The 25,154-nt window shown below is 39.4% G+C and overlaps 1 protein-coding gene across 4 annotated transcripts in view; it reads right to left on the reverse strand.

The window, feature by feature from the left end:
• The window catches only part of LOC117411329 (tyrosine-protein phosphatase non-receptor type 14-like), a 113,065-nt gene that overhangs the window by 19,812 nt on the left and 68,099 nt on the right, over window positions 1-25,154 (reverse strand). For all 4 annotated transcript variants that reach the window (XM_059025321.1, XM_059025320.1, XM_034018677.3 and 1 more), the window contains 8 exons: window positions 22,639-22,726; window positions 21,976-22,064; window positions 18,636-18,723; window positions 15,027-15,109; window positions 13,340-13,394; window positions 8,967-9,039; window positions 7,116-8,575; window positions 6,046-6,180 (listed from right to left, as the gene is read on the reverse strand). In XM_059025321.1, the coding sequence (XP_058881304.1) occupies window positions 6,046-6,180; window positions 7,116-8,575; window positions 8,967-9,039; window positions 13,340-13,394; window positions 15,027-15,109; window positions 18,636-18,723; window positions 21,976-22,064; window positions 22,639-22,726 (2,071 nt within the window). The remainder of the gene's footprint in view (window positions 1-6,045; window positions 6,181-7,115; window positions 8,576-8,966; window positions 9,040-13,339; window positions 13,395-15,026; window positions 15,110-18,635; window positions 18,724-21,975; window positions 22,065-22,638; window positions 22,727-25,154) is intronic.

A 25,154-nucleotide genomic window follows, 5' to 3' on the forward strand; every position in this document is an offset into this window, starting at 1 on the left:
TAGTAACCATAACCCTATCTGCACTTTGTAAGGAGTTATAAGCTAGTTTTACATTTGACCAAAGATTTTGAAAGGTTTGTAAAGAAATGCATCAGGTGGTTATCTTGCTTTACGCACAAACACAATTTTTGTATTGACACAGGGATGATGCTTGTCAAATTTGGAGTTAATCAACTAAACTGTGTTCAACTGAAGCGGTTTTAAATTTAAGAATGCAATGTATGTCTCGCCGCCATCTTGTTTTACGAAAGAACACCATTTTACCATATTTGAATTCGATTGTCCCCAGGGTGATGCCTACAAAGTTAAGAAATAGTTGATTAAACATTTTGAAAACTGAAGCAGTTTGATGTTTGGGCGTGTTTTGGCAAATTTGGTGGCAGCCATTTTGATAGTAAAATTTATCGCAGCAACTTCTGCTTCACAAATGTGAAGCGGGTTTGGTTGCTGATGACATATGCAAAGTTTCAGATCAATCGGTTCACCGGTTCCCAAGAAGATGATTTTGAAAGGTTTTTCCAAAAAATGTGTCAGGCTGCCATCTTGGTTGATGCAGAAGTGCAATGTTTTTGCCTCTGAACTGTACTCTACATGGAATGATGCCTGACAAGTTTCATGTTGATTGGTTACTTCACATGTGAAAAGGTGCAGTTTAAAGTTTTAGGAGGAAAAACGACAATAATAAACAAAACGAAAAATTAAAAAATCTTTACAATAACAATAGGCTTCCCAAGCCAGCTTGGAAGCCTAATAATAATAAAAGAAATCTTCATTGCTCATTTCTTGTAAAGTCACCAACATATCTGAATTTTTTTCATCGTGGTTTTCTTTGAAACTTCTCCAATCACATGAAAATAATTTGTTATTTTCCTCATCTTGGTTTGACAAGTTTTCAAACTGTCTGGAAACAAGTAGCCAACGCACTGATAAATCAGTGAAATTGGCAGGGTATGGGATTTGTAGTTTTTAATGTGTGATTAACAGTGGGCAGTGGACACCAATAAATTACATTCCCAGAGTACATTACAATTGAGCTATGAGAGTTTAGATCTGTTTTATACTGTCAACTTAAAAAAAATCATGTTTATTTTTTATAGTCAGCCTTTAGGAATTTCTAGTGGCACACTACAATTTACGTTTGCACAAGCACATTTTCAGTCGAATATGCAACCAAATTAGTCGCACTGTAGATGTTGTTGTTTTGTTTCCGATTTAGTTCCTGAGAAGAATAGTCACCACAATTATTAATGACGTGTACTTGTCGCTCGCTGTGTGTTATTGTTTTCTGTAAAACCTTGATACCCTGTCAGTTAAGAAAAGGCTTGATGCAAAAGCTTGTTTTAACATTTTCTTTATTACACCAGCCAGAGACCACCACTAACTGTATTGTCATATTTTCAACATTTTCTTTAAATTCTCAAATTAATAAATCGAAACCCGGGTAGTAAGAGAGACCCGGGTAGTGTTGGGTAATTTAAAACCTGTAATCTGACTGATTAATCAACTAAATCGGAGAGCAGCCCTAATTTTATATATATATAGTCACCTCCAAAATTATTGGCACCCTTGATAAAGATAAGCAAAAAAGACTGTATAAAATAAATAATATCAGTACTGAGCTATATTGTAATTTTCCAACATGTGGAATATATTTGACTTTATTAATGATTCAATGGAATCAACCAAAATTACACATTTCTCAAATTATAAATTTATTTCCAAAAAAATTAAGTGTCACAATTATTGGCACCCTTGTTTTCAGTACTTTGTGCACCCTCCTCTTGCAAGGATAACGGCACTGAGTCTTTTTCTATAATGTTTAATGAGATTGGAGAACACATTGGGAGGGATCTTAGACCATTCCTCCATACGGAATCTTTCCAGATCCTTGATATCCTTCGGTCTGCGTTTATGGACTGCCCTCTTCAATTGAAACCACAGGTTTTCAATGGGGTTCAAGTCCGGAGACTGAGATGGCCATTGCAAAATGTTGATTTTGTGGTCAATTAACCATTTCTTTGTGGATTTTGATGTGTGCTTGGGGTCATTGTCTTGCTGGAAGATCCACTTGCGGCCAAGTTTCAGCCTCTTGGCAGAGGCAACCAGGTTTTTGGCTAAAATGTCCTGGTACTGGGTAGAGTTCATGATGCCGTTGACCTTAACAAGGGCCCCAGGACCAGTGGAAGCAAAACAGCCCCATAACATCAAAGATCCACCACCACTGGTGTGCGTGGCCAAAGAGCTCTATTTTCGTCTCATCTGACCATAGCACCCAGTTTCAATCGACATGCCAATGCCATTTAGCAAACTCCAGGCGCTTCCATTTGTTGGTTGCTCTCAATAAATGCTTTCTTCTGGCAACCCTTCCAAATGGCCTATTGGCATGGAGGTGGCGTCTAATTGTAGATATGGAGACTTGGTGACCCCAAGATGCAACCAAGTTCTGTAATTATCCAACTGAGTCCCTTGGATTTCCCTTTGCCTCCCGAACCATCTACCTCACTCTGTGTGGGGGCAAGATACACTTGCATCCTCTACCAGGCAAGTCTACCACTGTTCCAGTGGTTTTGAACTTCTTAATTATTGCCCTAATAGTGGTAAGTGGTATATTTAGTTTTTTAGCTATTGTTTTTTTACCCATTGCCTGATTTATGAAGGTCAACAACCATTTGTCTCTTTTCATTTGTGAACTCTTTGCCTTTCCCCATGGTGATGGATGACAAATGGATTTCATATGCGTGTTACCTCATTTTTATACCCCAGTGAAACAGGAAGCCATGGAAGGCCACAATACAGTTCCTTAAGAATGAGATGAACTTAAAGAAGTAGAATTTTAATGCAGATTTAATTTAGTTTGATTTTATTTTTAAGAATCTTTAGGGGTGCCAACAATTCTGACACCTATCTTTAGAGAATTGTTTTTATTACTTGATAATAAAAACTTTCTCTGAGCAATTGTATTGGAATAAAAGAATATGGTTTTCCCATATATTTGAGCATAAAACATAGCTAATTACCTGTGTTGTTTATTTTATACAGCCTTTTTTGCTCATCTTTATCAAGGGTGCCAATAATTTTGGAGGTGACTGTATATATTATATATATATATACAGTACTGTGCAAAAGTTTTAGGCAGGTGTGAAAAAATGCTGTAAAGTAAGAATGCTTTCAAAAATAGACATGTTAATAGTTTATATTTATCAATTAACAAAATGCAAAGTGAGTGAACAGAAGAAAAATCTACATCAAATCAATATTTGGTGTGACCACCCTTTGCCTTCAAAACAGCATCAATTCTTCTAGGTACACTTGCACACAGTTTTTGAAGGAACTCGACAGGTAGGTTGGCCCAAACATCTTGGAGAACTAACCACAGTTCTTCTGTGGATTTAGGCAGCCTCAGTTGCTTCTCTCTCTTTATGTTTGGGGTCGTTGTCATGCTGCAGAATAAATTTGGGCCCAATCAGATGCCTCCCTGATGGTATTGCATGATGGATAAGTATCTGCCTGTACTTCTCAGCATTGAGGAGACCATTAATTCTGACCAAATCCCCAACTCCATTTGCAGAAATGCAGCCCCAAACTTGCAAGGAACCTCCACCATGCTTCACTGTTGCCTGCAGACACTCATTCGTGTACCGCTCTCCAGCCCTTCGGCGAACAAACTGCCTTCTGCTACAGCCAAATATTTCACATTTTGACTCATCAGTCCAGAGCACCTGCTGCCATTTTTCTGCACCCCAGTTCCTTTGTTTTCATGCATAGTTGAGTCGCTTGGCCTTGTTTCCACGTCGGAGGTATGGCTTTTTGGCTGCAAGTCTTCCATGAAGGCCACTTCTGACCAGACTTCTCCGGACAGTAGATGGGTGTACCAGGGTCCCACTGTTTTCTGCCAATTCTGAGCTGATGGCACTGCTGGACATCTTCCGATTGCAAAGGGAAGTAAGCATGATGTGTCTTTCATCTGCTGCAGTAAGTTTCCTTGGCCGAGCACTGCGTCTACAGTCCTCAACGTTGCCCGTTTCTTTGTGCTTCTTCAAAAGAGCTTGGACAGCACATCTGGAAACCCCTGCCTGCCTTGAAATTTCTGCCTGGGAGAGACCTTGCTGATGCAGTATAACTACCTTGTGTCTTGTTGCTGTGCTCAGTCTTGCCATGGTGTATGACTTTTGACAGTAAACTGTCTTCAGCAACCTCACCTTGTTAGCTGAGTTTGGCTGTTCCTCACCCAGTTTTATTCCTCCTACACAGCTGTTTCTGTTTCAGTTAATGATTGTGTTTCAACCTACATATTGAATTGATGATCATTAGCACCTGTTTGGTACAATTGTTTAATCATACACCTGACTATATGCCTACAAAATCCCTGACTTTGTGCAAGTGTACCTAGAAGAATTGATGCTGTTTTGAAGGCAAAGGGTGGTCACGCCATATGGATTTGATTTAGATTTTTCTTCTGTTCACTCACTTTGCATTTAGTTAATTGATAAATGTAATCTATTAACATGTCTATTTTTGAAAGCATTCTTACTTTACAGCATTTTTTCACACCTGCCTAAAACTTTTGCACAGTACTATATATATATTACATACATACCGAGCATTAAAAGAAATGTATCACTTATATTTGAGAATTAAACGAAACTTATCACTTATGCAGGTGCAGTGACTTTTTATTGTGCTGATTAACAACTAACATCATGGAGATGCTGCAAAATGATCTGTCGATCTTGGGCAGGTGTTGTGACTCTTGGTCTCCCAGCTCATGGCCTGTCATTGACAGAGTGTGTCTGGTTATACCGTCTCACCAGATTTGAAATTGCTGGCTGTGAGCACCCAAGACAGCGAGCCACAGTATGCTGCCTAGTCCAGCCTCCAACATGCCGATTGCACGAAGGCGCTGATCTCTTCACAGAAGTGGCATATTGTTTTTTTTTCTGTGATTTTCTTTATTGCTTTTATTCAAGCTTGCAATTTAACAGCTGAAATAAATCCATATCCAGTGTCCAATCAACTGTCTCACTAATTAGGTGATTAAGTGCATATGCTTCAGTCATAGTCACTCAAGCATGTCATGGTCAAGGATGAATGATCGAGTGATTAAAAAGAAAACCAAAAACATTTCGTCAACGATCGTCATTTATATACCTTATTTTATTTCTAAATTAAATGTGTTATAATAGTGATACGTTTCTTTTGATGCTCGGTATATATACATATTGTGGCAAAATTCCGTGTCATGTGATTTTGTCAGTCTGTTTTGTGATTGTAACCCTGTCCTCTAGTGCAGGAAATAATTTGCTTACAAATGGATTATATTTAAACAGGTTGGTACCTGTATGTTTATTGTGTACAAGCCAGAAAAATAAAGCAAAGAATCAAAAACTCCAATTTGGAGCGCTAATTAAACTTTTCACTCATTCTCCAAACTAACACCAGGCTGCTACGAATTTTACCGGTAAGCAAACACACACACTCTTCGAGTATTACAATACTCTTGTACAATAGTTTTTCTGGGTCTTTGTTCAGGTCTCAGCCTTAACACTGAACCTGATACATGCCTTAGCCCCACTTAAATACCTGTGCCAATTATTAACAGGTGTTTAATTAAACACCTCGGAAAATCACTCTCGGCCATGCTACCTCACAGCATTCTGGGAAATGTAGTCTCATTATCGTATCATGACTACATATTCCTTTCACTGAGGATACAGGCTGTGCAGTAACTACAAACCAAAAGTATTTGCCATCGAATAAATGAATACATGATTAAATTATTAATTAAGCTCCAACCACAGGTGTATAAAAAGGGTGACCATGGATGTTAGTTTAGAATTGTGATGGTGAAGGAACAGTGCAGTGGGAAGACATTCAAAACTGGTACTTCAAATTGGTTAAAAAAATTATTAAAAGTAAAAAAAAAAAAAAAAAAAAAATTGTTTCAGCCGTAGCTGACGGAAAACATTTTATGAATTTGGCACATTTTAATATTGTACAAATGAGAAATATAAATACTGGAAAACATTTGTTAAGTTTTAGTCTTACCCTTTCATCTGTTGTCACTTTGGAAGTGTCCTCCTGGTTGTCCTCAGGAACCGGCAACCTTGCCACAGAGAGACCATTAAGCGCAGCCATCATCAACGGCCTCTTAAGGGAGTCCATCTTCTGCTTCTCTAAATTCTTTGGCAAGAAAAGACATGTCTGCGATCACCATTGTGGAATAAAATGATGATATTGGATTCTTTCTTTTTTTGATTTTCTGACCTACTTTACACACAGCTGTCCAGATTACAGAAAGTAATCTCGGCTAATTTTAAGATGTATTCTCATATCTGCCCAACACGGATATGTTTGTTATTCTGACACCTTGAGAAAACCTGAGGTTTGAAATACTGTACAGCACATAAATATAGTGAAGAGTCTAGTGACTTTCCTAAAGGCAAGTCATTGATGGCAGTGGAGCATATATCCTAATAAAACAAACAAACAAAAAAAACAATGTAAATATTCTCAAAATGTACATGTGTTTCTGGATACAACTTTGAGATAGATCAAGCGGTTATGTACAACTCCACTATATCCCTGTCTTTGGAGATATTCACCCTCCTTGGAGATAATAAGGACCTAGGGCTCGAATCTCCAACTAAATTATGCTCCGAACTGAAATTTCTAAACTTTGTTTCTGAGTCAATATTAAGTCCTATTAAATTAGATGCAAATTACGGTATGCAAATTTTTGTACTCTGGGTTTAATAAAATGAATATTTAAATGTCTTACTAAATTGTATGGATCTGTAGCTTGCTTATTTCCATAGCAGCAATTTCTACAGTCATTAATTTGTTTTAAAACAAAGAGGATCACAGGTGAGGATAAATGGTGTGTGTGTGTGTGTGTGTGTGTGGTATAAAATCCACTTGAAATATTAATACATCAGACATATAGTTTCTTGTGTTAACCTGTACAATAACACAAGCAAAAATCCATAATATATTTTATTCACAAAACAGTTGTTGAAACTTTAAAATGAAATAAATCTAATCCCCACTTAAAACCATATTGACAAGGTTGACCTCAATTAGAGCAATACATTAAATAATAGAAATAGCTCACATACCCTCTGCATTATTTCCCTCTCCACAATGCTGTCTTCTATAGAGAACAATTCAGACACAGGTCTCTCCTTAACTGGTTCCTTCTTGACACGCTCTTTCACACTGGTCAGGTCAGGCTCCGAAATAGACGGTCCGAGTGAAGGACCGTTTAGTGTCACCTGGTCAGTGCGAGAGAGGCTGCTGACCTGACTCTGGCCAGCCCTCATCATCCTGGCCCTGGCAGCTTCCTCCGAGACCTGATTCAGATGGTCTTGCCTGAGAGTTCCATTGCTGACCGTTTTTCTTGGCCCTGGGTACTCCGGTGGGGGTTTGTTGGGGATTTTGGCCAAAGCCGCCTGCAGCTGAGCACTGATGTCTTCATTTAGCCCTGGTATCTGCACGTCATAGTCTGGGGTCTCCTCTTCCTCTTCACTGTCGCTGCTGTGAATCAGCATGGTAGCATTAGACAAGGTCTTCTTGTGCTGGTACTGTGGAGGCTGCTTAACCTCTTGGACCTTTTGAACCGGTTCTTCTGATTGGACCTGCTCTCTCAGCGTGTTCCTGCGAGGCAGAGGTGCGTTCAATGTCTTCAAAGTCACAGCCTCCATACCGCGAACCATGCAGCTCATCACTTCCAGGCTGTGGCGCTTGTTGACTGATGGGTGGTGCTTGACAGCAGTGAGTGGCTCACTGACTTCCTGTGGGGGCTGGTGGACCACTGGGGAGCTGCCTTGTTGGAAGGTCTTTACGGACAACTGGACCTTGCGCATTACTGGCTCTGGGCTGCTGCCACTGACGGGTTTGTGCCTGTGGCTGGCTAGGTCTGGCGTGCTAGTGGCAGGCCGGAAACGCGGATATGGAGGTGGTGGCCTGGAGAAATGGTTCCTCAGCATGTGGGCTGTATTGTAGCCTTGAGTGCCCTGTTGCTGCATGTTGGCTAGCTCTGGAGTGCTGACTGTGTGAGAAATGGCATTTGCTGCTGCATGGCTTTGTGCAGAGCTGTTGGGGTTCATCTGAGCAGAGGGGGCCACAGGATTGTTATAGTCGACTGGAAGCCCATAAGGATATGGGTACTGGGGCCGCTCTCGTATTTCGGGCTGACTGTACACCATGCCCTCAGGCTGGCCATAGGCGTAGGAGTTCCTGATGTTGAGATTCCTCAGGGACTGGCTCTGGCAGTCTATGTGGATACCCCTTTGATGCCGTACAACAGTCTCATAATCTGGGGTAGGTCGGTAAGAGGGAACAATTATGGCACTGTGTCTATGGCTGGGAATGTAGTCTGGTCTCATGATGTCACTGCCTGGAATACTGAGGTTGGAGGACATTGGAGAAGCCTGGATGAAGTTCTGGGAATGGTTGAGAGAGTTCATACTGGGTGCGCTATACACACTGCCATTCGTGACTGTGTAGAAGTCGACTGGACACCCTTCCAAGCTAGTCTGGGACCTATAGTAGGACCTTTCATCGAGGAAAATGCTGTCTGTTTCAAAGAGAGCATAAGAAAATACTGCTCATTGGTAGTTTATATCATCACAAGCACTAATTCACAATGCAAAATATACTTTACACCTTACCACAGAAACTATGCTTGTACTTAGTAGAAATACTAGATGTACAAATAATAGCAAATCCCAATTAAATAAACCTTCCCTACTGAAATAAAAGAGGTTGTATTTTACATTCAGCATGATAAGCAGTTAGATAGGAGGTAGACAGTAAATATTGATAAAGATAATGGTTGTAACAGTGTGCAATGTGCTACTTTTACAGTGGCATAGCATGAGTGGTATTCTGCATTCTATTTACAGAGGTTGCTATACAGGGCTAATAAAAGGTTTTTAAATAAATACATACATTAATTAATTAAGTACCTTGTGAGGTGCGAGTTTCTTGGTAATGCTCTCCATACTGGCTGTGTATAGGTGGCAGGATAAATGGTCTTGGCTGCAAGAAAATACTGGAAAGTCACTTAATGAACTGCTATAAAATAAAAAATGTTCATGGGTCATTCAGTCTGAATACTTAATACAAAATGTTTTATTAACAATTAACATACATACAGTGATACAAGATTAGGCTACGTTTGACCTTGCTTTTGGAGGCACATCAGCTTATCTTAAATTAAATCCATGATTTTCTGATGTGGAGTAATATGCAGTTGGGGAGTAAGGAGGAAGTGAACTCAACACTACAGCATAGATTACATAAAGGTTTATATTTACTTAGTTTTGTTACTGGTTGCTAAGAAGGGGATTTAAGTAATTAAAAACACATAGGCCACAGCATAGAACAAATGTGTTTTAACCCTTAGCGGTTCATTTATTCAGCGCGTCTCTGAGATAGTGCTGGATGCGGAAGCAGCTATCTTGTTTGTTTATGTCCATGTTATCTATGTGGTGTCGGGGCTATCAGTATTCATGAGATACGCCCCTTTTTTTTTATTATTTTTTTTTTTTTTTGGCTTCTCTCGGCTCCTATCAGTCTCACTTGGCCATTGAATGGTTTTCTCTGCTTTTTCCGGAGAAAAAACGACTAGAGATCTGTTTTATGCATCTTTTTGATGATGTCGGACAGGGTCCGACATTGGACCGGAAAGGGTTAAATAAAGGCTTCTAAAACTTTCACCCAAGTTTTGTCACTTTTGCTCTTCACTGCAAGAGCGAAAGTGACAAAACTTGGGTGAAAGTTTTAGAAGCCTTTATTTAAAACACATTTGTTCTGTGCTGTGGGCTCTGTGTTTTTAATGACTGCTCGTCATAGGTGCCCTCTTAGGTCTGGAAGTTTGATTCAATAGCACCAAGAAAAAACAGGGCCTTAAAGTGTCATGAATCAGTGTAGTATTTTTTCATTGAATAAACCCCTAATTGACTAATGTTTGACAAGTACAGGGGAGTAAACTTATAGCTTTTATTTTTATACGAGTTTCTATTTGTTGACAGGTTCAGAAAGCTACCTGCCATAACCTTTGTAATGCTTTTCATTTAGGTCTGTATTGCTTTCCAGCACACAGCCTGCATTATTAGATACAAAACATCTGAAGACTGGAACTTACATCCCCAGCAGCTATAGATAAGAAAAATGTTATTAGGGTAAAAAAATAATAGGTTAAAAAAAATGAATACCTTATTACTTTAAATTATTGTCACACTTGAATAAGCACCACACTCAGATATCAGATTTGTAACAGATAACGCCCTTGAATAAACGCTGCTCTCAATAATAAGAACATCAGAAAGTTTACTAACGAGAGGAGGCCATTTGGCCCATCTTGCTTGTTTGTTTGGTCGTTAGTAGCTTATTTATCCCAGAATACATTTAATGGCTGTCTTTCCAGAGTTGTTGCCCTTGTTTTGATTTAGTCTCCCTTCTGTCTTTTTATTGATTTCTCCCCCCTTCCTTTCTAGTTTAAATGCTTCTGAACCTCCTCGAGTATTATTTTTCCCCCGAATAGAGTGGTTCCCGTTAAGGTGAAGTCCTTCCCACCTATAACATGTACATTTTTTAATCAAATAAATGCAGCACTTAATAAAGAAACACATAAAAACACAGTGTGGCAAAACATTACAAATAGAAACAAAATTCATTGAATAAACTTAAATAAAACCGATTTTAAAAGGAATACAATTACACACTGGAGCATACCTGTATTTGAATGTAAAGTTTATGGAACCCAAACTAAAAAAGAATAGCGTAGGTACACAGCACTGTGTGCTGATACTGGTATAGGAGTAAATACAGCAGCACTAAAATATATATATATATATATATATATATATATATATATATATATATATATATATAGGAATTAGCAAGAAAAGTAGTTGTAATGCAGGAGCTGTATGATTATTATTTAAGTTTCTTAAATGCATTTCTGTTTTGGTTACATGCACATTATTTTGGCTAATAAGAGACGCTGCAGAATCCTGATCCAGACAGGAAGTTCGGGGAGTGGGGGGAGCAGCAGAAGCTAGTGTAGCTCTCGCTGTGGCATTGTGGCTGTTTAGGGGAGAGCCACGGGATCAACTCATCTTCCTCACCAAAGCCCTACCTGGATCAGGAGACTGTGAGTGTTTAGTTGTCTTGCTGGTTGAAGAGAAAGAAACACACCGTATATTAAAGAGTTCAGCCCTGCGACTTAAAAACTGCTGTAAGAAAAGAAAGGGACAATAAACCAACCTCCTCGGTGTTGAATTGACATTTCTCTCTTGTTATTATTTCTCTCTCCACTCTACACTGGTATGTGACCTCACCTAGTCAAACACTGATCTGATCTGCAAGCTCAACAGCTTCTTCACCATCCTGATCAAGTTGTTTCCACAGAAATAAACTTAAACTCCTCACATTCCGTAAAAAAAACACAACAAAAAATTGTGCCTTCCGAAAACCATAATACTTCTAATTACTGCCGCCCTTGAATAAGCACTGCAGCCAGTGGTGTAGTGCTATATTTATAAGGGAGGGGGTCGCTATTATCTACACCCCACCCCCCCCCCCCCCCCGCCCCCCGCCCCCCGCCCCCCGCTCTCTCAACCCTACCACGCCTCCTGCAGTTCCTGTTTCCCCATAAACTCAACAGAACCACAGTTTATCACTAGTAGGTACGGTATTTGAAAGGGCTAACAAGTGTACCAATTGATTACAAATTCAGACAATCAGGTATTGAGGTATTATTGTAAAGCAACTAGACTTACAGCTATTTATATTAAAGATAAATAAACAAACAAACAAACAAACAAACAAACAAACACTGTACATATTTTCACAACCAGTTTCATACACTAATACACACATGATTAAAACGTCGTCATTATTATTATTAATCCTATGTGCAACACTCCCTCACTCCCCCTTCTCGTATACTGAATGGTTTGGTCCAGAATCAGCTCGTCTCACTGTCCTATTGCAGGCGCTTAAGAGCGAATGATACTGAAGTGCATCCGTTTGCAAAATAAGATGTGTAAGGCCATAGGTATGATTGAGTTTTATCTTTTAAATAAATGTTTAGCTTATTTTATCTACATTATTTCTTATATATGGGTCTAAAATAAGAACTGTCCCAATTATTACATCTAATTGTAAAGCGTTAATACAAGTTCCCTTCTTATTCACACCTGTTGTTCCAGACCAGGCACGCTATATTCAAACTTTTTTCATTTTTATCTCTCAAGGGTTTCTTACGGTTATTGTATTCTTTGCTTATTTGTATGGGTTATACACATGTATATCTCCATATATTAATAGGAGCAAAACAGTTCAATATTCTACACGTGAAGTACGGAAGCGGTGCTCTCCCTGTTGAAGAGAAGTGGGGGGGGCGGCACTCCCCCCGACCCCCCAGCACTACACCCCTGGCTGCAGCTGTTTTTTAGCAATTTAAAATAAATGCTGCAGTGTTAATTCTAAGTAAAACGGTAGGGTTAAAAAAAAAAAAAAAAAACTCAATGACCAACCTAGAAAAGGAAAAACTACTTGCCAAAAATTAACATGAACACGTGACTGCTGAACACTTGTATTGTGACTAAAGGAGTCCAAAGAAAGTATGATTATCACAAAAAGGCCAGATAATAGATATTTATGGGGCTAAAGGATATGGAAAAATTGTTCCTCATTTAGAATCTACTGGGGGTGGGGGGAGATAAGTGCCTCTGTTGTAATCTTGGGTTTGTAGTTGCCAGCTGTAAGGTCATTTTTGGATGAATGAGTCTTTCCATCCTCCTGTTTGCTGATTCAAATATAAAGTATTTATTATAATGAATGCTGGAATCCAGCCATCTTAAGTCTGTTAACCCTCTTCGTGCCCAAGGCCTCCCCCACAATGCATCTGAACCAAGCTGTTAAATCTCCATTTGTTTTGTGATCTAGATCTGACATTTATTGTATATACTTAAAGATCATCTTCAATTAATTACTTATTTCCAAATATTCATGTTGAAATGTTTTGTTAAATTAAAATGGTGGAACGCTCTATTTTGAACTTTTCACTGTTATTTTGTGCATAGAGTTTGTGAAGCAGCAGTCATCACAGAGGCGTATTAGGAGAAGCAAAAGAAAAAATAGGTATTGAATAGGGGTGTTTCCAAAACATTTATAATTATAACATATATAAACAAGAAAAACACCTACTACAGTATGAACATAGAGGCTAACATCTATAGTTTACATTTTTGGACAACATTACTACTAAAACCCCTGAACGTGAAGCTCTAAAAAGAAAACAACAAACAAACAAAAAAAAAACACATACCAATGACCTGTTCCAAGGTTGCCGTCTCCTGATTGGTGCAGGGGAATTCGACTGTCTGTGTGAAAAAAAAAAACAACAACAACATTTACAATTTATAGGTAAACAATAAGAGTTGTTGATGAAACTTGTGGCCAAAGCATCTGTTAAAATGGACCTTAAACAAAAGGCATGTATTTTAAAGCATTATAAGATGTCTCATAAAACAGGGTATTGCTCATGTTTACAGTTGCCTTAGCTATACTATTATATATCAGTTTCAAAGAAGTAATAATCAAAGCTTTATAATCCATTTTCTTGCCTCTAGAAGCTGTTTTTTTTTTTTTTTTTTTTGTAAATTGAGGGTATACAAGTTTTTAAAATACAAAACTATTAACAGGTACCACTTCCAGCACTCTCAAGTTAATCTGCATTAGAGGATGCAGCAGTTTCCTTTTTCAAAATAAAAAAAGTGTTGTATTTGAATAAGAAAGTCAGAATAGCAGTTCAGGCACCAGAGATAATGTTGCAAATTATAGTAAGTGGATTGTTAGCTTTGCCCATCATTTCTTTAAATTGAGAAAACAAGAGGTATATTACCATTGAGTTTTGAAGCAACTAGGAAGCCATTGGTGGGTTACTTGTTAATTTTCTTTCACAAGACAGAAAATAATTCTGATTTGATTTTCTGTCTACGTCTGGGATTTTTGTTTAAAAAAAACACCACTACATCCAAGAAAAAAAATAAACTTACAGATAGAGACTCTTGTTTTATTCACACTACTGGAATGGAACAGTGTTACAATGTTAATGTGCTATTTTATAATTAGCACGCATTATCCCCTTTTCTATGGTATTGGAAATACATGTTAATTTAGGTTAGTCATGCTACCGAGGAGGAATGAATGAATAAAAACCATCAGTAATGCCAGAGAAGTGCTTACATGTAGGTAGAAAGGGTAGGGAATCTCTTCTGAATCACTGTCCTTTATCTACTGAGGGTTAATATGTGAGCTGTTGTTTAGGAGCAGAAAGAAAAAAGTGAAGACTGATGAAAGTGAACAGGAGAGTGCGCACATGCAGAAAGATTTATGGGTGTCTTGTTTCACTCCCACTCCTGGTAAAGGGAAACTGGCAGGGTCCCTGCTCAACAGCCTTGAACAAGACTGACAGTTGAAACCCATAAACCATATTCTAACAGCCAGAACAATGCAGCTCTTGGTGGCTTCATGGCTGGGGGTCTCTCAGGTATTTTTACAGTCAGGTTTACTCAGCCATTATTTAAAATAATGTTTGTTTGAACCTTTTCTTTATTACAATAACCTATAGCACATTTCCTTTAACTATTATACATCCATTTTGAGATTTTTTTTTGCCGGTACATTTACTATATGCGACAAAATTAAAATCTTTCCAGATATTATTTATTTATTTATTTATTTATTCATTTTTAACAGTTACAGCAGCACTGTCCAACATGTTGCCTAATAGAATCATACAGATGACCCCACACCCCAAAAATATATCAATAACGAAAAATAAAAATATAAAAAGATTACTAAAAAGCTGACTAAATAGCAAATAATTTGGATAAAATGACTAGACTACAATAAAAAACAGTTTCAGCAGTTTTGCCAAATTTTTTGTCATTTTCTTAATGAAGCAAAATCATGGACTACAACTGATACCACATCCATTTTTTGTCACTTACTCTGTGCATATTTTGTTCTGTTTATAAAATTTGTGTCGTGCGGTGAACAGTCTTGAAATGTATTTGGCCATTTCCATTTCATCCTGAAAAACAAAGAGCAAATAAAAAATAAAAAAAACACATTTCATAACACACAATAGTATAAGAAACGTGAAGAAGGACTCCAGACGATACAATTAAAACTATGAATGTGCATTATTACAAGACACCTTTAACTGATGAATAAGGAAAAATATAAATAAAACAGTAACCTACAGAAAGCAATTGTGTGGTCTTGGAGTGCACATTAGATAAACTTTGTTTTACAAAATACTGCCATCAGACATGTAGATCAGTGGCTCATGACCTACTTAATGAACACTGTAGTGATAATCCACCAGCTAATGCATTACAAGGCAAATCCTTGAAAAATATGTTTCTGATTTCTACCACTGGAAATCACTTTTCCAATTTGCATTCTCATCTCTTACCATGAGGTCAGGCTACCTGACTGTATCATTAATACACTGGGACAGGGTACACCCCGCCCCTGGATGCATATGTATTATTTTGTATTTGTATTTGTTGTTGTTTTATTATGTATTATGTTTGGCAGGATGAGCAAGGTGCTGTCCACCATTGTTTGTTATTGTTTTGTATTTTAATACCTAGTAAGAATGTCGGCTAGTAATTATTGAATTAGCTGGCAGTCATGCATATTTATTAAACTAGAGCAGACTGTGGCAGAGGGGTTAACAAGCTAATTAATAGCCAGTTAATCCCTCGGCCAGAATATAAAAGACCTGCAGCTTTGGCTGCACAAAGGAGTGGAGAACAAGTTCAGGAGTGGAGAACAAGAGTCAGAGAATAACTATAAAGATAACAGTTGCTATCATTGTTATAATTATTATTTGTGTGTTTGTTTTGGCCCTTGTGCCTTTTGTTTTGTAAAGTGTTTTGTTAAATCCTTTTATTTGTTAATAAACGTGCAAGCAGCCCCATTCATACCCCAGTCCGTCTGTGTGTGAGCTGCTTCTACTGGGTCTGACGTCACCCACAAAGTCATCCTGCCACATATGGTGTAATTGCGGGATTTGAACAGCGTCTCTGGAGGAGTCAGGCCGGGAGTAGTACTGCAGGTGCATTTTTGTTACTTGGGCAAGAATAGGAAGGAAGCAGCAGCAGATTCAGCAGCAACAGCGGAAAGTTTGCTGGGTCTGCCTCGAGGAAGAGAGGAGTGGTGTTTTGCCGTCCGCAAGCCCTGGTTGCGGTGAGCCAGGACCAGGCACCCCGGAGAACCCGGAAGAACCGCCGCTCTCAAGCACGACCCCAGAAGGAGGAGTGGTGCACCAACTGCCTGCGCTATGGGCATGAGGAGGACAGCTGCCTGGATGTCTATAGGGACACAGACAGGGACCTGGAGTGGGAGGAGCCTGAGCTGCCACAGCCCACGAGGGGGAAGGCCGAGTGTCCACAGCCCAAGAGGGGGGAGCCGGTGTGTCCACAGCCCAAGAGGGGAAGGGCCGAGTGTCCACAGCCCAAGTGGGTGGAGCCAGTGTGTCCACAGCCCGAGAATGGGGAAGCCAAGCATCCAGCGCCCAAGAGGGGGAAGCCTGAGCTTCCAGAACTCATGAGGGAGGAGCCAGAGAGGGAGCTGCTGGTGGTGTCTGGACTGAGGGCGACCACCCAACAACCGAGAGGGAACTGTGCGAGGGTTCAGCGTGAAAGGGAGAAGCCCCACCATCTCCAGAGAGAAAGGGAGAGGCCCCGCTGTCTCCAGCACTGAGGGAAGACTGTCTGCCATTCTCACTCCCACCTATGTTACTAGGAAGAGATTGCCAGAAGGAGAAGCCCTGCTGCTGTTGCCAGCGCAAGAGAGAGATGCTCCAGTGATGGAGGGAGAGCCGCACCAGTCTCCAGTGACCGAGGGAGAGCCGTACCTGTCTCCAAAGATAGAGGGAGATTATCTGCCGTGCCCACCTCCACCGCTAGAGGGAGACTACCTGCTGTTCCCTCCTCCGCCACAAGGGGAGGACTATCTGCTGTTCCCGCATCCGCCACCAGAGGGGGACGACTGGGTGAAGCCGTTGCCGTCCCGAGAGCCAGAGGGCATGTAACCGTTGCCGTCCCGAGAGCCAGAGGGGGTGTAACCGTTGCTGTCCCGAGAGCCAGAGGGGGTGTAACCATTGCTGTCCTGAGAGCCAGAGGGGGTGTAACCGTTGCCGTCCTGAGCTAGGAGGAGAGGAGCAGGAGCTGCCTCTGCCTCCACCAACAGGGAGAGATGAGCAGGAGCTGCCTCTGCCTTCAACCGAGGAAGGACCAGGACGTGATGCTGGCGTTCCATAGGCTGCTGAGGGGAGCACGGCAGAAAACAGCCAGGCCGCAGCTGCCGCGAAAAGGGCAAGCCCCGTCGTTTTGTAAAGTGCTTTTGTTTTGTTAAATCTTTTTATTTGTTAATAAACGCGCAAGCAGCCCCATTCATACCCCAGTCTGTCTGTGTGTGAGCTGCTTCTTCCGGGTCTGACGTCACCCACAAAGTCATCCTGACACAACCACTAATAAGTATAGACTTTTTATTTTTTTGCTTATTTTGTTTGTTTTGTGTCTGATAAATGAGACTATATCACTATGTTCATACTCTATATTACCCAACAACACACTAAAAAGTTGGCTCCATATTAATTTGCACACTACTGACCTCCTTTACCAGAGATGCAGAATGAGATGTAGTTAAGAGAACAATGGCATGTCAGTATTGTGTAGACCAGGGGTTGTCAACCTTTTTGCTTCTGAGCCCCCCCTCCCCCTGTTGATTGTTTTTATATATTTCATGCTTGGTAATGAAATGTCTCTAATTTGGAGGGTTTCAAACATTCATTGGACAGTACTTGTGCACAAATTACACTGCGGTTGAGGTATATCTCCACTTCCAGTACAAATAAAACCGAAATTCAAGTAGCTGGCTTTGTATTTCCTTAATTTTGCAGGGTTAATAACGGCTTTATGTTTACGGTTGAACTTGTTGAAGGAAGTTCTGTATCATCATTCTGTGGGTTTTGTTGTTTTGATGCTGATGGTCGAATTAAAAATGTATCCATATCTGGTATTTATTGTGTGTGTTTCCAACGATTTTTCCTCTGCTTTGTAATCTGTTGTGCTCCTCCTGAAATAGCTCTATTACACCATATGTAACCCGAGAATGTGTTAACATAACCTGAGAATGCGTTAATTTCTGTGATGCTTATGACATGCTGAAGCTAATAGGTTTTAGCGTGTCATAAACCCCTTGAAACCTCCTCAAGGCCCCCAAGGGGGCCAAAGACCCCCGGTTGAGAACCCCTGGTGTAGACAGCGATGTGTCATCCTTTAAAAATCATTACCCTCTTATAATGTTCAATTTGATCTCCAACTATGCAACCCATTGTGAGAACAAACCCTATTTAACAGAAAATTACACCTGAAAAAACTGATTTAATGACTTTTAAAACTACAACATGACATCCAGGGAGGCAGTCTTGTTATTCTTCAATGTCACTAAACTAATCTGTTTCACAACCCAGAAAAGAGTATGCTCTGACCTTGGAATGTCTGACAGCGAGCAAAATTCGCCTCTGTAGTCACAACACTTACCATGTGAAATGGGATAGTCTCTTCTTTGTTTGTTAACTCTATGGTAATTGCTGACTTGTTGTGTGTGATATTACCAATGTCATTCCATCTGTAAATTGAGAAAACATTTTGAAAACAGGAGAGGGAAGATGCCTTACAACATATTCCCACCAACAAGAAGTATGCGTCTTTGAATATAAAACAGTACCTTAAACCACATGATATAGTATTATAAGCCTGATGAAATGTTGGAAACTTAAATAAGTAATCTGATTGGTTACTGGGCAGGTCTTTAATTTATATAAATGCCCTGCACAGCATAAAACATTTACATCACAAAACCTTTAGCTTACATCACAATTAAATAGAGCTTAGCTTTAGCGTGAAAAACATAGGCTAACAGTTACCAAGCACAGGTAAAACTGTTTTAAATTGTATTTTACTGATAGATGGATTATAATAGCAATAACAACATTGGCACAGGCATTTCCAGGGGAATTAATTACCAGCTGGGGTTAATAGCCACCAACTTGCCCAACCGGTCATAATCCACAGGAAATGCCGTATGTCTTGATCGTTATTGCTTCAGTATTACAATGATAAAACATATGTTCCTCTAAGTAGCAACTGTGCAAAACACAAGACACATTTGTGTCCGTTTATATTACAGTTTATGTTATATTTTCAAATGGTCCAATTAAGCAAGCTTGTAATATAACAAAAACTTTTTTTTTTTTTTTTTAAAGGCCAACTCAGGTTATCAAGCATGATATATTTTGCTTGTGTGTTACTAGGTCTGCAATATGCAGAGACCCCTACGGCACCCCAACAGCATTCAAATAAAAGTAAAACACAGTTGGCAATATTTGTATATAATGTATCACTTTAATCCAGTGTTTCCTAACGGGGGCGGTACCACCCCCCCAAGGGGCATTCTGAAGCCAAAGGGGGGGGGGGGGGGGGGGGGGGCGTTTACATCAAAGAGAACGGGAGGGGGGCGTTTTAGCTAAAAAAGGGGGCGTTCTGTTTTCTTATTTAAAATTTTAAGGAAACTTATTTCAAAATATATATATATATGTTTTTTTTATAAATTTAGTCGTTGCCAATTATTTTCATTATTTTCTCCCAATTTAGAATCACCAATTATTTTATTATGCTCAGCTCACAGACAAGCCCGCAGGCGCCCTGGCCGACCTAGCCCTCCCTCCCCCCAGGCGACAATCGGCCAATTGTGCGCCGCCCCCTGGGAGCTCCCGTCCACGGTCGGCTGTTGAATAGCCTGGACTCAAACTCGCGACGTCCTGACTATAGGGCACATCCCGCACTCCACGCGGAGCACCTTTACTGGATGCGCCACTCGGGAGCCCCACTTATTTCAAAATATTGATTAACTACTTACACACAAAGTGCCAGTGATGTGCTCACTGACTTGTGCACTATAAGATTGTGTAAACATCAAGTCAGAAATGTGTGTTGCTACGCAGCAACGTCACTGCCATTTCTGCTATCCGGTTTGTCATGCAAATGTAATATGGTCCAATCAGAACAAAGCAGCCGTTCCTTGTGCCTGTTGCCATGTTACGGTACACGTCTGAATTCCACTGTTTATTCTTATTATCTAGTGATGTGCATTTGAGGAGATTTTTGGAATCGGTTCCGAATAAATAGCCTGCAAAAACTGGAGATACATAAAACATGTTTTGCAAAGGAAAAATATTTGACACTGTACGTATGATATGATCCATAAACGATGCATCTTTTGCGATGTTCTGATCATATTCTGCAATCTATGAAACCCGCCCTGTATAATTAAAGTTAACAAAATAATAAATGATCTCCAATTTGCACAGTAACAGTTTTATTACAACAGCGAAAGCCATACAAAGCTTACAATTTAAAAATCTTTAACCACATGGTATGTGCAAACAGATCAGTGTATGTTAGGATCCCAAGCCGAAATACGACCCCATCGGCTTGGGGTTAAATTACTTTTTTAGCTAGCCGAAATTGTGTCGTGTTCGGCTTGGGGTTGTCTTGCGAATGATCCAAATCGAGGTGCAGAAGATTCACTTTACCCAAAACAGAGACTTAAATATTCTGCAGGGAAATAAATATAATTTAAAAAAAAACAAAAAAAAAAAAAAACAACAACACACACACAACACTTTAAAAACCCTGTTATTGCTGTAATAAATATTTTGCAGACCATTTTTTCTAAGTGTGAACATGTCAATTATAGTTATCAAATGTATTTTTGACAGAAATTAATTTTTTAATAATCAGTTTTACTAAAAACATAATAGTACTCACTGGAACCGGATCCCTGATATTTGTATCCGGTTCATTGGTTCCAAAGCAGGAACCGGGTACCTGATTTCAAAGGAGCCTGTTTGCATATCTCTATTATTGCTTTCCACACCATGGCACAAGCAAAGAAGATATGTCAGCAATGTTCCATAATAGTAAACATTTTATGTATGTATCTACATGTTGATTATACCAGTGACTGGTATAATCAACTGGTAATTATTATTATTTTATTTTTTTTTCTGTGGCAAGGGGGTGATGACTAAGCTCAGCTGATCCTTAGGGGGCGTTGTTATGAAAAAGGTTGAGAAAAACTGCTTTAATCTGTTATGGCCCAGTTCAGGAGTGGAACTTCAGCCTCCTCCTTCACAATATCTATATACCTATTTGTAACAAGCCAAAACCCAGTCACAATAAATGTAATGAATAAAAGCACTCCAATAATTGCTGCCTGAGAAACAAATACATATTGGGCTGGATTCTCAAAGCTATTTACTCCAGATTGCCATTAGTACAATTTTTGTCTGAAAGGAGAAGAAAAACACAATTTACATTTCTAAAAAAAAAATTATATACAGGGTTTAGTCTATTCACAAGCCCCTACATTAAATGTCTGAGTTGTTTATTTCTGGTTTGGTAACTTTCTTGGGTGCGTTTTTACTATCTGAAAAAAACGAAGTGGAGGAAATAGCTCTGAAAATCTGGCACATTGTGTCAACTTATTTGTAATTTAGCTTTTATAAACCATAATTCAGTTAGTCCATAAAATTGAATGTCTAGTAGGCAGTATTCCTCAATTAATATTTTTTGACCAATGGTAAATTCACAGTTGCGGCACTTGGAAGCTGCCCATAAATACTGTCAGGTGACTTTCTGATGTTCTATGGGGAGCTTTTAAAAGTAAACAGTTATTTGTTTTTGTAAAAGCAACACTTTCCAAAAATGGTGGAAGTTACTGAACACCATTTACATGTTTCTTTTTTGTCAGATACAACTTTAAAATTTCTACATCTACCAAATGAGTGTTGATAAATCTTTAAATATTTGACTTTACCTGTATGTGCTGGTTGATCTACCATTCCTGTGCTTGACAAACACTCCCATGAAGGAAACAGCAAGGTAAATATCATTTGCAAGGTTATCCTGCAAAAAAAGCTATGTATTAACCTATAAATATAATGAATTTTGACATTGCTCATAATATTTAATGTTTTTTTTATCCCACTTCAGAAAAGAACTGTCAGCTCCAGTAAGGAGAGCAAGTGGTGAGGCTAAATTTGCAAAACATAAACCAGAGCCTCTGAAGAGCTGCTTCAGCTTATAGAATAGTTCTTGGACACACAGGAAAAAAGCCCAGGAAAGCTACCAAATATTAGAGTGAAATCCAAGAAGGGACTCTTAGTGCAGTCCCTGCAAGTCCTATGTAGCTTTTAATATCACACTAGCACTTTTCTGGACTCGGACGGGTTTGTTTTCAGAATTCAGAGTCAATATTTTGGGAATAGATGTTGTTATGACTGCATTTAACTTTATGGATATGGATTTAGGCACAATTTAAGTACTTGCTCAAGGATGCATGTGGGTGAGCTGGGGTTCAAAACCAGCACTTCCTGTGTCACAGTCCTCAGTATTAACCATTAAGACCCACTGTTTTACAGCTCATGTGGACAAGAACATCTATGAACACATTAGGCTGCATTAAATACACCACTTGTACCTTTGCAGAAAAACTTTCTTGCCCAAAGCCTTCCAGCTGTTCCACTTCCTTAATGTAAAGTAGCTCCGCTTCTGCTGGTGGCATTCCACTGTTTAAAAGAAAAAGAAAAATAATAGTCTTAATAATGGAATTATTTTGTTTATAAATCTATGGTATATGCAGTTTTAGGGGTTAACTCGTTATATGCGAGGTACACATATTCTAGTATGTTTTCATCCTTTTGGATCTCAAAATATGCTTTTGTTAGTTGTCGGACACCCTTGCGTCCAACTGTCCATATCCATCCAATATACGGACAGCTGGAACCTTGCTCGACCAATCACATTGCTTGTTTCACGTTCCATTGCCAGCCGTGGATTATGCAAGGTATAAACCACGACAGGCCGAGCGGTTCCCATGATATACACCACGCCTTTAACCACCCCAGAAGCGGTATATATCATCGGAACTGCATGGCCCGAAGTGGTTTATACCGCTTATAACACGTCTACCTGTCATTTGTGGGAATAAAAATAATTAAAATAATTAATACACAATTAAATTAAGACAAAACCAGAAACTTTTATTGTGTATTCATCCGCAGTGTAATATAGTCCCAAATTTAATTTAATTTAATTAATTGTTCGCTTATTAAAAATAAATTGCACATGTTCGTTTATTGTGAATTTCTGCATCGAAAGTGTCATCTCACTAGAAATTAGAGGACTGAATACAAGCTGTGATGATGGGCAGAGTTTCAAATGACACTAAGGAAGGAAGGAGAGCAGCTGCGATGGAGATTGAAGCCAGACCTTGAAGTGAGTTTGTGAACTCGTTATATGTGAGGCACACATATTCTAGTACGTTTTCATCCTTTTGGATCTCAAAATATGTTTTTGTTTGTTGTCGGACACCTTCGCATCCAAGTCGTGCCAGATTAAGCTGACGATCACACCAGACTTTACGCACCAATCTGACCACGGTGTCAAGGGACAATACCTCAGTTTCCTGCAGACGCTTCAAATCCAGGCTGGTAATTCGGGGGGTGGTGTCTGGCCTTGTCTTTACCTGCTTTTCTAAGAGTTTTTCTGACAGGAATACATTATTGCTGGTTTTAAACTCCCTGTCAGCAGAGATGTTAAAACTTCTACTGTTAAAATATGTATTTAGTCCAGCTCAGTGTTATAAAACTGGAGACTGAATACTTGTCCCCAGTTGAACTTCTTGCACTGGCATAAAATTCCCTTAAATGTTGTTGAGATTTCTGGGACTTATTTTCATAAAATGAATGTCCATATTTTTTTCTTTAAGTACATTAACCAGCCCATGCTGTATTTTATTTGTTTGTTTTTTCCAATCTTTGTTTTTTTTTCAATTTCATTTAGCTGTTCCTCATCATCTACTGTTATGTGTCTACCCTTGCAGGGGCACTTATTTTTTTATTTTTTTCAGATGGACTGCTGTCTTCACTCAGAAAGTTGGTGTTTTACCAGTTATGTTGAGTTTCATCCCCAAATATAGAAAAGGAAATAGGTCAAATGCCACAAATTATTGGCTGTGGTTTTGTAACTAATAACAAATAAAATGGCAGTTTGTCATGGAATTTAGAATGTAGTGGTGTGTAGTGATTTATTCAGCGTGAAGCAGCTCATTAGCATGCAAGCCATGCTATACGCCATATATACGCACGGTCATGTGATGCTGTTTAACCAATCATAGGTTGTTATATATACATACACTGCTGTGCAAAAGTCTTAGACATGTTGCATTTTTCTACTCTGATGCATTACAAGCATCAACAATTTACTGAAAGCCTCCACTAGTGTTTTCTTCTATTATAACAACCTTGACTTGCATAAAGAAGGAAAAACATTGAGTGAAATAGCTCGCATCACTTGATTTTCAAGGTGTGGTATCCGAAACATAATCATCAAGTACAGATAAACATCATCTGTAATTGACAAACCCAGGACTGGGAGACCCAAAAAGCTGTCTAACAAGGATGAGCAATACTTGAAGAAATAGAAAGAAGACAAGCGTTGAATTAACAACAGAACTGGCAGAAGGCACAGGTGTCGTTGTCCATCCATCAACAGTCCAAAGGACCTTTGACCATTGTTCCATAGTCCAATTTCTGTGTTTTTGTGCATATTTTAGCCTTTTAGTCTTGTTCCCCTTTCTTAACAGAGGTGTTCTTACTGCAACACATTCTTTAGGTCCTGATTTCAAGAGTGACCTTCTGTGACAGAAATACAATGAGTTCTGGTGATAAATCTTCCTCCCGACCTGTGAGGGCGCTAAAGAACGGGAGGAGAAGTATCTGGAAGGGCTGGCCTGACAGTTAGTTTCCGGGACCGGAAAGTGGGTCAGCCTGGAAGGAAGCGAGACTCTGTTGTAAGACCGTATTGATTTGACAGGTAAACAAGGGGCAGCTGCAAGTAATAAGGCAGCTGCAACCGTTTACCTAGATATCATGCGGGATTACATATAGGGGCCAGGGTAACGCTGTTCTTTTCCTTCGTTTGGGTTAAGCCAAG

The sequence above is a fragment of the Acipenser ruthenus genome, chromosome 6 (assembly GCF_902713425.1).
Source record: "Acipenser ruthenus chromosome 6, fAciRut3.2 maternal haplotype, whole genome shotgun sequence".
NCBI classification, from domain to species: Eukaryota; Metazoa; Chordata; class Actinopteri; order Acipenseriformes; family Acipenseridae; genus Acipenser; species Acipenser ruthenus.